The sequence below is a fragment of the Dermacentor silvarum genome, chromosome 9 (assembly GCF_013339745.2).
Source record: "Dermacentor silvarum isolate Dsil-2018 chromosome 9, BIME_Dsil_1.4, whole genome shotgun sequence".
In the NCBI taxonomy this organism is placed as follows: Eukaryota; Metazoa; Arthropoda; class Arachnida; order Ixodida; family Ixodidae; genus Dermacentor; species Dermacentor silvarum.
In genome coordinates, this window is record NC_051162.1 from 66,873,357 (window position 1) to 66,886,542 (window position 13,186).

At 47.0% G+C, this 13,186-nt stretch overlaps 1 protein-coding gene across 1 annotated transcript in view; it reads left to right on the top strand.

The window, feature by feature from the left end:
* Nucleotides 1-8,975: 8,975 nt before the first annotated feature.
* The window catches only part of LOC119465282 (uncharacterized), a 33,816-nt gene continuing 29,605 nt past the window's right edge, over nucleotides 8,976-13,186 (top strand). The window contains exon 1 of the mRNA XM_049655298.1: nucleotides 8,976-9,181. Within this exon, the coding sequence (XP_049511255.1) occupies nucleotides 9,079-9,181 (103 nt within the window). The 5' untranslated portion in view covers nucleotides 8,976-9,078. The remainder of the gene's footprint in view (nucleotides 9,182-13,186) is intronic.

Here is a 13,186-nt window from a genome sequence, read left to right on the forward strand (position 1 = left end):
CAGCAGTTATAAGCACACCGAACCAAAAGTGAAAGTATATGCCTGTACCATATTGCTATGGGCAAGTAGTTACGAGAACGAAGAGGCCAGTGTTGTGAAGACGACGATTGGAGGAAAGCGCGGGCTGTTGCTTTTTGGCCAAGCGCAGGGCATTCACTTGTAAATATACTCTTACATAGCTTGTCGTCTGCGTCTTCCCACGTAACATATTTGGTGGGGGTGCTGGGTATCAATGAGAAGGTAACTAGTTAGAAACTGTATGTAGGCCAAACTCTGGGATCCTGCCTAAAACTAAATGCGTTCTCTGTTTATCAGAGTAAAATGCGGAATTGCACTCTTGGTGCTTGCCTATCGTCATTATCGATAGCGGTTGCTTAAAAGACGATAATAGAGGCAGCTTTAGCCTTCTTCACTCGTATGTGTACGAAGCAATTCGCAACTAATGTGACATGTGGTCGTTATCACAGCTCCAGGTAACCTGATGCAGCTGCAGTCGCTGTCTGAACGGTCGCGAGGCTAGAACATTTTCTGCGTGCTTTCTCACCATTGAGACCCTGCTGCACTTCGGCGCATGACTTTTTATGGTAAAATTGTCCTGTGGGCATCACCGTGACACAGATGATGGCCTAACTATAGGGCTAGCAGATGGCGTTAAAGAAAGAAAAATTCGTGGATCCCACGGAATGTCAAAACCAGGATAAGCGAAACTTTCAATAATGCTTGAGAAGAATGCTGTCCTTCTTTAACGGTCATTTGAAAGTATAGAGTACACAACCATGTTTGACATATAATCACAACGAAATGCATCGCTGAAGGTAAACTTCTAGCGAGAACGAGAATTACCGCATGACGATTAAAAAAGGACAACGAAGAAGCGACAACGATGGCACGAAGATGATGAAATGATAACAATGGCATGACGAAAACTAGAATTACTAGGGCAGAATGACGACAACGTAACGCCAATGACGTCATGACGATGAGAACGAAACAATCAATGATGACGGTCACATGATGGTCACATGATGACGATCCCGTGATCAAGAGGGAACGGCGCCGACGAAATGATGACGGTAAGACGAAGGCGTCGTGTCAGTGACGATGCATGTCAGTGACGTCATTAAGGCGATGCAATGACGTCGATGGCGTGACGACGATCGCATGTCGACAGTAGGATCAAGGTTATGTGACGATGATCGCGGCACGACGATGGCGGACTTTTCTGAAAATAGCGCGATTACGTTCAATGTTATGGCAACGAAGGCATCACGCGAATCAGATGACAATTCTTGAAAGAGGACGATGGTGTCCCGATGAAGGTGTAACGACACAAGCGTGTCGAAGTTGCAATGATGACGATGGAACTGCCGGGATGGTAACAGGACAGGCGCATAGCGAATTATGACGATTGTGCGAGAACGGGCAATGATGGCGATTGCATTAAACTGATGGCATGACGCAGCTGAATGACGACCACGAACTCATGAAGACAAATAAATGATGACTGAATGACTACGATGGCATGACGACAATGGAACGACGACGACGCCGTTACGTAATACGATGAGGACACTGGGATAAAGCTAAACTGTTTATAGCGGGATGGCAACGACTGTATCGTGACGGTGACATGACAATATCTAGCATGACGAAAAAGAAATGAACACAGCGGTATGACAAGAATATGAGGGGGACGGAGGATTGACGACGTTGGCGTGACTACTTTTAATTTAATGAACACCGGATCGGAAGGAATAATTCCTTCACACACACACACACACACACACACACACACACACACACACACACACACACACACATATATATATATATATATATATATATATATATATATATATAATAAACCAAGGTGCTGACTGGCGCAACAGCAACAGCAGACCCGCCAAGACTAGAAGGGTTTGCAAAGCAATCACACAAGTGTACATAAACAAAAAGAGTGCACATACACTGTCATGCTCGTCTGCTCGTTTTTTTTACAGACAGTAAAAACCAAGTTTGTGTGTCTTTTTGTTACTGTGATCCCGAAACGTTTACTTTTTCTTGATAGAAGCAATATTGAAAGTCCATACCTGCATAGTCTTATTCCTGAGAAATTTGCGGCCTAAGAACAATTTTATAAACAGTTTGCATCTTTGAAGTTCCGAAACGATAGTTTTCCATAAAGTGCCAATTCGCCAAAAAGCGCAAACTGAGAACCATTAAATGAATGATTTCAAAACATCCCATTTTATCCTCCAGGTGACGGGTTCAACTCAAATAACCCTGGTGCATAGGCTAGGCCCTATCCTTTAACTCAACGCTGCGCAGCGGCAATTGTTTATGTTTGCCGCACCTTTTTTTATAGATATGACAATATTACAAACACTGCGCGTGCATTTCGACCTTCGTCATCGGCGTCTAAGCCACCGTGATATTCCGAATAAAGGCCCAGTGCGATAGAATAGCGGCTGCGCGCCGTATGCTATGGGTGCGAGTAAAAACATGCAAGGGTGAGCGAAGGGTGGTGGCTTCGTCTGGTGCGCGCAAGGGTGGAGGGCATGGAGGAAGCTCGCCATCTCCCATTGCACGAGGGGGGGGGGAGGGGCTAGTTGTACGTTCTACACCGAAGGCGACTGCGCAAAGCGTGGCTGAGCACGGCCGCACGGGCCGTATCTCGAAAGTTATCTATGGTGAATGAGTATAGAGTTTGGCCGCGCTGAGGGCTGATATCTACGTGTGCATTGTGTTCTCGCCGCTTAGTTCACGTTGAAGCGAGAGGCAGCACGAAGGGCAATTTGCTGACTGCTGCTGCCGCTCTTCCTCACACCAGCGTTTTGCATTGAGTGTCCGCGGTCAGTGAGTGAGATGTGTTCATGTTCCCCTGTGTGCACGGGACACCACGCATCTTAATTTAGTGAGCGAACGTTCACAAGTGTATACGGCTGATAAAACTACTATCTATACTTTGTACTGCTGTCTAATAATTTGCTAACGTAATTGATGCTTCACCTTTCAAGGACAACTGTGACATTTCTGCGTCCCCATAGCCGTTCCTCGTCGAAGACTTCCGTGGCGGGCATAGTCCCACACAGAGTGAAGTACCTCATGATCACATCGAAGTAGCGCAAAAGTATTCAGCAATAGAAACATGACCATCTCTGATGATAACGAATACAAGGCTATGCACTCAAACGGGTGGTTGCGGAAAATAGGACGTCACGAGTTACATTCTCACATATTGAAGCTTCAGTTGTGGTTTCTCAGATAATCCGGAATCACTGTTGCCAGAATGTTGCTTTCCGTCGTTTTCTTTTTTTTTTTTTGCACGTTTTTCAATGCCCTAAACAGTGTGTCTGTTATTAATAGAAAGCACGAAAAACCAATTTCCAACGAGTGAATTCACTCTGCGTTCGGTTTCTCTACCGGGGGCCTCTTCCTGAAAAGGGCGTTCGATCTCCTACAGCAATATCCTACAGATCTAGCTGTCACCACGAGGAGGCGATTAGCTGCAGGAATTGTAGACACTGCCACCATGAGGCTGCCATTTTTGTTGCGACGATAGCTCGGTGTCTTTTCTTGGGCTGTTTTCACGACCGCAGAAGCGAGAAGGTTTGGGTTTACTTTCCATATGCTGTTGTCAGGCTGATTTGGCTTGAATATAACAGGAACAGCCGCGCCCCTTTTCTTCTTGTAAGAGACAACAGTGAAGGCTGTCTGGTCCATTTCTTCACGGTCTCCTGATGATTCCCTTGTCTCAATCTCATCTTCAGGTAATCTTTTCCTTGCTTGCTCGTCTTCTCTGTGGTCTACAGAAAGAACATGTTAACATGAGGGCTGATTGCTTGCGATGGATGCCATTAGAGCATCGCGAAGGGTGGGCGACGGAGGAGGCCCGCCACGCTATACTGCTTCAGTCCGGTGCGCTTCGGGAGCCGATTGTGCCGTTCTCTCACAGGACGGTGACGCCCACACCGGTGTTCGGTTAGAGCGAGGCACAAAAAGCAAAAATGAACTATACACTTGCTAAAAAAGACCTAAAATTACAGACGGGCGTTGGGAAGTCGCGTGTTCGGCGGAGTCGGCGGTGCTCATGGCTGACGGTTTGTTTACATCTGTGAAGTGTCGTTCCGTGCCAGCGTTTCGCCGATTTTCTTTCCTATACTTCCTTCCAGAAAGTGTTATAGGCGTGCCTGAAGCTCACTGTATCTCATCTTCATGTGCGTTAGCTGTGATCAATCTGCTGACAACGATGAATGCAAGAGCAACGATTTCAAGTGCGGAAAAAGGCTTAGTTGTGACCACGAAGCTGCCGGTTGACTCGTGATGTCGGCTCGGGTTTCTGGCTGTGCTTCAGTGTTGCGTGACCTTGACTTGTGTTCCTCAGTGTGTTCAATACCACTTTTATGTCCTTTTGAGTATATTCTGACAACGTCCGGTGTAAAGTGCCGCGTAGCAATGGCAACAGCAGCCACTGTTCGAGCGACAACGTCCGTGATAGCCGTACATGAATGCCATATTCCGACTTCGTCACGGTGCTGTGCTGCCAGTAAGTTAGACCGTGGTGCAAGCAACTCTTTTATGAATCTGTGTACGGATATCCTCGCCCAAGAAATACGGTAGGACGTAAGTACGTACTGTGAATAAAGCTTCTTACTGGAGCGATGTGAATTGAATTGTTATCGCGCAGTTCTGTTTTGATCACGTCGTTGCTTCGGATATTGCATTAACATCATCCTCCATCCAACATACTGATTTAGGAGCATACCTGCTGGCTCCGAGCGTGAGGATTCGTTTGCCAGATCAGCGATATGGCTCCGTTTCACAACCGAGAGACATTGCTTGGACGCGGAGCAAGTAGTGCGGTCAAAAAAAATGTATGACTACGCAATTTTCGGTGTTACGTAGGCTGCTACAGGTCATGCTCACATGTAATAAATTGTTGTCCCGCCACAACTCTTTCGCACGAAGCTAATTTTGTCATGAAGCACGCGCACGTACATTTTTCTTGCGTACTGTAACTAATGCACTACTTTTGGTCGCGGACGCCGGCAGTGTGCGAAGTCGCTTCAGCACTCATGGAATGACATTCTAATTTTGAAAAATTATGCCATGAACGTTGTTTTTTCAATATTCTAAGTTAACAGTTCCGTGTGGATTTAGGTTTCATGCTATTTTCAGAGAGGCCGATCTCATATGTGCGAGCCTGTGAGTCGTAATTCTGAAAACACTACAGCGGCTCGCTAGGCCGTTTCGAGGCCCACATTATCGTGGCTATATATACTGGCAGGGTTGCTTCTTGTTGTGTGTCGAGTGTACGTTGGATGTCCTTCACAGCTCTTCATCGCGTGTTTCTCAAATGTTTGTGTTTATGTATTGCTTGGTATGTCTGGTCTCGTTTCGCAGAGTTTGGCTTATTCTTGTGCGTATATTTCGGAATTTGACCCAAAGCCTCTACATAAAAATTCTCCACGCAAATTGACGTGTGTTTTTTTATACTCCCGGTGCACCTCGAAAAAACTCCGTCCAGCTCGAAGTAAAAAATAAATATGACAGAAAAAAAAACTCCGAAGGCACCACGCAAAAATTCCGCCCGCACGGAGTAAAAATTATACTCCGATCATTCGGAGCATAATAAACTCCCAACCGGGGGGTCGCTAGAGGACAAGCATTATACTCCTACCTGAGAGTTATTTCCGTTTACAGTGCAGAATCTGGCAGAAGGAATATAACCGGAGGAACGAAGTGTTGCGTGCATTTTACTGAGCGCTTTTTCATTACCTGCATGGGGTTTACAAACCTGCGTTGCCACTTGTGATATTGCTTCCCGTTACCTCCATCACTATGTTACTTTTTCTTTTCAGTTTCAGTTGATGAGCGATTCGCTTGCGCTTAACTGCAGTTTGGTTTCACTGACCTCATGTGCTTGGTTTCAACCACGTTTCAACTTACATGCTAGAGTTGCTCTTAGCGATATCCAGAAGGCTATATCGATGTGAACGCTCGCTTAAAAACAGCTGTATTTCAAAAACAAAAATAACAATGAACGATCTTTTTTTTCTTTTTTTAATACAGTGCTTAGACCCTCCAAACGCATTGATGGGCTCTAGGCTGCCACCTTCTCAACACAAACAAAGGCGACTTATATGTATGAGAGGTCAGTGCGGTGTCAACTGCAAGTGTTATTAAATTCTGCCGCGATTCGCACTTTAGCTGTCTCGATATTTCAGTTGTCTAGGACGGAAATGACTTACGAAGGTTGAACGCGTTTGTCGACAGTTTATGCTCGGGAGAAATCGAAAGACGAAAACTGACGCACGTGGCCAAGTAGCTTTGAGCGCGTCGCTTTGTAGGAGAATACAAAGACAAAAAATACATGGGAAACGAAAGGTTCTTCTAAAGCTTGAAAAGTCAGACAAGAAAGACGGTAGGTTGCGCAAGAGCGCAATGATATCGGGTTCCAATTTTTGCTTCGTTAATAATGAGATGGCGTTCAGATGAACTTCCGATTAATGCTCACTACAGCAGCGTTGCAAAGGAGAAAACGCTGCAGATGCAAGAAAAATCTAATGTGTATTACACTGTGATTCTGCAAGTAAATGATGTGCTTGGTGGCAGTGCGCTTTATGTTTATTATGTATTCTGGATTGTGTGCCAGACGTAAGTGTACGATGCTTGAATTGCTCAAAATTCGGCAAGTCTTGAGTGTTGACGTTGTTGACGGCGAACCATCGATTGCGATAGCAAATTAGTAGACAGCTATACGAACTAAGGATGGTAGTTTAACAGCCGGATAACTTCTAAACATCGGCATACAGACTAAACTAACAAGCATGATGTCATGCGCGCTCAAGCAAACATGAACGCATCTCACCCGATGACCGCGGAACCATTGTCAGATGACCGCGGATGACCGTTGTCAGAACGCTGAAGTAAGGAAGCGCGCCAGCAGCCGCGAGCGAATTGATCTTCGTGCTTCCTCTTGCATCAATGCGAACTAAGCAGCGAAAACACAGCGCATGGTGGACTCTGTACTCGTTGCAGATGGCTTTCAAGATGGCGCGGCCCGGGCGGGCGCGCACGGACGCGCTTCGTGCAACAACCGCCGGAGTAGAACGCGCCCCCCTCCCTCCCTCTGGAGCCGTGGGCTCCACGGAAGATGGCGCGCTTCCTCCCCGCTTTCCTCCCTTGTATGCGCGAGATTCAGCCGCCATTGCCAGCTCACCCTTGCACGCTTTCACTTACAGATACATCATACGGCGTACGGCGACGATTTTATCACCCTTTTACTTGATACGGAACCTCACTGCGACGGTAGAAATGCACCTGGCGTGTCCATATTATTGCTATCATAACAGGAACTCTTCTTGTCAAAATGGCTGTGTGATTGGGTGCAATGCCGTGTTGTGATGCTCGATACAACAGGGTCAGCGGCACAAAGGAGATGTACATGACAGTGATGATGATAAGCCTCAAACATGACATATACCCACAAAGTATTTCGGAAGCTTGAAGAGGCAAAACTGTAGCGGACGAGATTGACATGGTGTATATCGCATAGCTCTTGTCTTTTGAGAAATGGCGGTGTACTGTCTTCGAAATGTTCCCCACCATTCTCATTAAAATACCGTCTATGGCACAAAGCACACGTACATGAAAATGACAATCATTGACGCTTTCTCATTGCGTGTTTCCATGGCATGACACCAAGTAATAGCACGCAAACACACCGCCATGTTGTCTAAAAGAACTTGTACGCAATGCCCATATTGCAATCCCATAATGCACACACTCAGAATGGTGAACGTGCCAGTAGTCACACGGTTTGGGGGAAAACCTCTAAATCATGCATGTTGTCGATGCGAACAAGGATGTGGCAAGAACAAAGTTATGCAGTTACTTCGCATATGCATGTAATCGCTTGGAATTATTAGTGGGTAAGTAATAAAACTTTGTGCACGGCATATGCAGAGTGAAATGACAGGGCAATCACTTCTCAGCAGGTTGAGATGATGCAGTCTAGGTTATTCGCCAAGGAATACAGTAAATGTCACTTTTTAAACACCGTAGGACCGTCCTACGCAAATGCAAATGTCGACGACTACGAAAACAGCAAGATCAAACACGAGGATTTTACTCAATTTTTAATGTCACGAACACATTTTATGGGCTGTGAAGCGACAAGGCAGAGAACATGAATGGAAACGAAAAACTCAATATCTCGTCTACAGAGGTGGGCAATCTGCCCACAGATTTGAAAACCGTATTTGCTAACGGCGATATCGACGTGTTGGATATCAGGGTCAACGGTGCCAACAGTGTACTAAAGCACCTACAGCTTGGTAAGTTAGGAATGTCCATTCGCCTGTGGCTGCTATGATAAATTGATGCGTGCCTAAAGCTTCTTCGCGTAAGGAACGCAGCCAGAGTAAAAGCTCTCCGATTGCACATGGACACAACCTGGGTGTCACTCTTAAGCACACCATATCCGTAGCGCTATGTAGTATATACGAATTTGAAGCGATGGGTAGGTTGAAGTGATGATCGATGTCTGCTGTTTACAGAAAAAAAGACGGTCCAGTGTGGATTCAGAGAACATACTACTTTATGTTTCTATATTTAAAATTCAGTGCAGAGAGAATTCAGCGCAATGCGAATGAAATAGTGAAATTAGCGACAAGTGGATATATTTTTAGCATTATATTTTACTTCGTTTCGTGCCGAAGCTGCTCCACCATTCTAGTGGCATTTTGCATGCTCTAGCTGGCATTTGCGAACAAGCGGAATGGCAGCCTGTTCCTCAATGTTTGAAAATGTAAAGCGTGACGTACAGTAGAGAATGACGTTGAGTCTGTTTTATTTGTAGGATTATTTAAAGTTTTTCAGATGACACGCTCCACTTAATAACTTCGTTACCAGTGCTAGTATATATATATGTAATCACTGCTCCTCATAAAGTAATAAACAGCAGAAACACGCTACAGATCTCTTCCATATATTTACCTGACTAGAAAAGAAGATATCTTGCTTCTGTCTAGACGAAGTGCGTCTGGCAGTTTATACGTGAGATCATACTTGTAGATGTGCAAGCACATGTCATTCCCTGTGCTACGATGGCCTGTGGGGCCTCAAGGTATATTACTAGTGTTATTTTTTCTGCCGTATGCAACGAATGGAGGAAAAAGTAAGTTACCTTTACTGAATCGATTTCTGCGATAGCCACTGTACTGACGTACTCCTCTGCCAGTTTTCGCAATTCCAATTATGCTTTTTCTGTCGTTTTTCAAACATACTTTTGTAGAACGTATGACCATAAATTTAGCATATTTATGAAGGCAAGGTGGAATTCTCGCTAGACGTGATACTTTTTTTGTAGCGTTAGCTACACTGGCCTAGCCAAGCCCGTTTCGCGCGGCACATCAAGAGCCGTGCTGCGCATGCGCAAGGATCAGTGATGTCACACGGCTTGCGCACCGGAGCCACCGGAGCCGGCACCTCTCGCGCACTCCGCCGACGCCGCGCGCGACTCACCGCCGCCGGTCTGCGCATTCCAGAGGACTGACGTCGTAGCCGTGGTAGACGCACTGGCGCCGGCGCGCGCTCGCTGTGCAGTCGCCGTCTGACACTGCGCTGGAGCCGCTGCGCTTCTGACTGGCGTTTGCCAGTGTGGTATAGCCATGGAGAAGGAGAGCGCAAATGCTGCTCAACAGCGCAGAAGAACGGAGAAGCTTGATTCATCGGATCCCGAAGTAGTTGCCTGGCAATTAGCGGTTGAGCGTAGGAGGAATGAATACATGTGCCACATAATACGTATACCGCGTGTGTGTCATTGGAGCAGCAGTAAGCATGACAATCAAGCTAATCCTTGACAATCTAGACAACCAGGAAAGCTAAGAATAATCAGCTGAACATTTGCTAACGCTACGTATATCCTGGCATAGCCGAGCTAAGCCACTGCAACTTTTTTCTATACGCCGATAACATTGTCATCAATCGGATGATGAGACCATATATAAAGCACAACCATGACCTTCAAGCAGGTCATGTGTGCCTAATGCTTTAGTTATTTTCGTACGTGTCGAAAGTTATGCTTCACAGCGTTGTGTTCCATCATCTGTAAAAGCGCAGCAGTTGATAAGTGTTCATATAGGAATTTCTGCACATTGAAGATTACCTAGACATATGGAGGTTGAAGCTTCCGCCGAACAGGATAATAACAAGGCGACGGATAATTTGGTCCAGCACCTTGCCACAAATTTAATTGCTGGCGCTTCCTGCTGAAAATATAGCTGCCCTAGATATGTTTTTACAGAGGAGATCGTACGTCGACCAGAAGGGCCATTTTAAACCGCTTAACGCAGATTTTCACTGTGTTCAAAGAGAAATATTCGTTCCAGTGCTATGATTTGCTAATATTTTACCTTGCCGATGCCAAGAATTTACATTGTGTTGTGTATTCATGGGGACGGATTCAACGTTTTCAATGATAGTCCTTCTATGCATTAAAATCCTGAAAGGCTATTTTTGGCCTCCGGAAAGAACCGAATGTGTCGGCGAGTTTACATTTGTAGAAAATCGGGCTTTGTTAGCATCATGTACGGTTGAATTTTTTGTGTGCGCGTTCATTGGGGGATTATGAAACAAATACAACATAAGTTTTTGTCTCTGCCATTAGTAGAGCCATATGATGATGTTAAAATGCTTGCCTGTTGCTCTTGGAGACCTGGTTACTGTGCTGTTATCGCCTGCCTGCGCTCGGCGTGTGACGTCAGGACAGATAGCTGGGCGACAACTGCGTGCGCCAAGCTACTTTTACCACGTGACGTCCCCCAGAGTGTATATTATCGGCCAGCACAATAAACAGGTGTTCGATCTTTCCTTGTGTCACCTAGAGCGCAGCTCGTCGACTGTTTCACGCATACGCGTCGCACTCGTATGTAGTGTCACCACATGATGTGAGAAGCGGGCGGTGGTCAACTGTCTCGCTGAGGTCGTGGGTGGCAGCATTTCCAGAAGATGGCAAACAAGCCCGCAATGGTAACCCCGGGGCTCCAGCAGCCACCACCGATGGACTTTGACAAAACGTCAGAGTGGCCGGCGTGGATCGATCACTTCGATGACTACTGCTTCGCCACAGCTCTCAACGAACGTTCGGGAGAGTCCCAGGTACGCACGCTACTTTAAATAATGGGACGCCAAGCCCGCGAAGTCTTTGCTACATCTGGATTGACCGATGAAGAAGCGAAAAGTTAGGATGTCGTGAAACAGAAGTTCGACAGTCATTTCGTCAAAGAGCGGAACAATGTGTATGAAAGTGCCTGTTTTCACAGACGCCAGCAACAGCCAGAAGAATCGGTGGATCAGTTCGCAACAGCACTTTACGCGCTGGCAGACCGCTGCGACTTCGGGAATGTGAAGAAGAGGCTCATCAGGGACAGGTTTGTCGTCGGTCTCCGGGACGCGCAACTATCCGAGGTCTTCCAGATGGATTCGCATCTGACATTGGCTACAGGGCTGGCCAAGGCTCGCCTCAAGGAAACCGTGCAACAGCAGCAGCAGAGCCTTCGACCGGAAGTTGTCCACATCGGCGGGCCGCCAGAACTTCAGGACCAAGGCGCTATCGTGGGCGCCGTGGGTCACCAGAAACGCCCGCAGCACAATGGGGTCAGTGCCCCTACTGCGTCGGCGACGGGCACCCGAGGTCGACGTGCCCATTCATAGCTTCCAAGTGCCACTACTGTGGTAACAAAGGACATTTTGCGAAAGCCTACCTCAAGGAAGTTGGGTCAGCGCAAAGAAAGGTGCGCGTCTCAGCTGTCGAACATGGCAGCGGAGAAACTTTCATTGGCGCGATTGACTCGGCCAGCAGAGCGCGCTATGCGCATGTTCTGATAAACTCTGTGCCTTTCCTTGCTAAAGTTGATTCGGGTGCACAAGTGTCGGTTCTACCTTCGACATTTCCAGGATTGCCCACCCATCTGGATAACGCAGACGAGGTCCTCAGTTCGTGTCTACTGAGTTGGAACAGTTTGCTGTGTCATACGGGTTTCGCTGGTGGCAACAAGCTCAATGTTTTAGGCAAATTTGTCGCAGAGATTGCGAGGAAAGGCTGTGTAAAACCAATTGGCCTAGGAAACCGAATGTTCCTTCTTTCCTTATACCTTACCGGCAGGATAGAGCACGCCTTAGCATGATTGGTGGTCTGATGTTGAAAGGAACAATGCTTGTAATCCCACAGTCTCTAACACAAGTGCTGTGCAGACTTCATGATGGGCACCAAGGTATCGGGCGTTGTCGCAGTGTTGCTAAAGGTTCTGTCTGGTGGCCAGGATTGAGCACCGGACTGGCACAGTTCGTGAATCAGTGCACTGTTTGTGCACAACATGCCCAGCAACTAGCTGAGCCCATGATAGCAACCGCAACACCATCGTTTCCTTGGGAGAGAGTGGGAGTAGATCTGTGTGTAGTCAACGGCCAGGCATACCTTGTCGCAGTGGATTATCTTTTGCGTTACCCGGAGGTAGCCATTCTTCTTTCCACAAAGTCTAGAACGGTCATTGATAGACTGAAAAGTATTTTTGCTAGGCATGAAATCCCTGAGTGCGTGGTGACTGACAACAGTCCTCAGTTCGTGGCTACTGAGTTTGAAGTTTGCTGTGTCATGCGGGTTTCGCCATGTCACCGTGAGTCCGAGGCACCTGCAGGACAACGGGTTAGTAGAGCGAATGGTTCCGACGGTTAAACACATCCTTCTAAAGTCTAAAGACCCTTACCTGGCATTGTTCGCTTACAGGTCCACGCCCGCATTCTTGGGGTCAGTCCTGCGGAAATACTTTTGGGTAGGCCACTGAGGACAAGAGTCCCAATGCTACCACGTCATCGACATCCGGGAAAAAGCAGCTCGAAAGAAATCGTGGCCAGTGACCAGAAGGTCACGTGGCGGCAATGCCGCTTCTACAACCGACGTCATCGTGCCCGACGACTTCCCAAGCTAGAAGCAGCTGACCTGGTTTGGGGGACAGACATGTAATCCAAGGCTACAGTCCTCGCACGAGCACCGAAATCGCGGTCATATGTAGTGCCAACAGACGACGGCGTTGACCTCCGCTGAAATAGGAGAATGCTTAACTGTCTCCCAAAAGAAAGGACGCACATGGAAACTATGGAAACTTACGAATTTCCAGAAAAC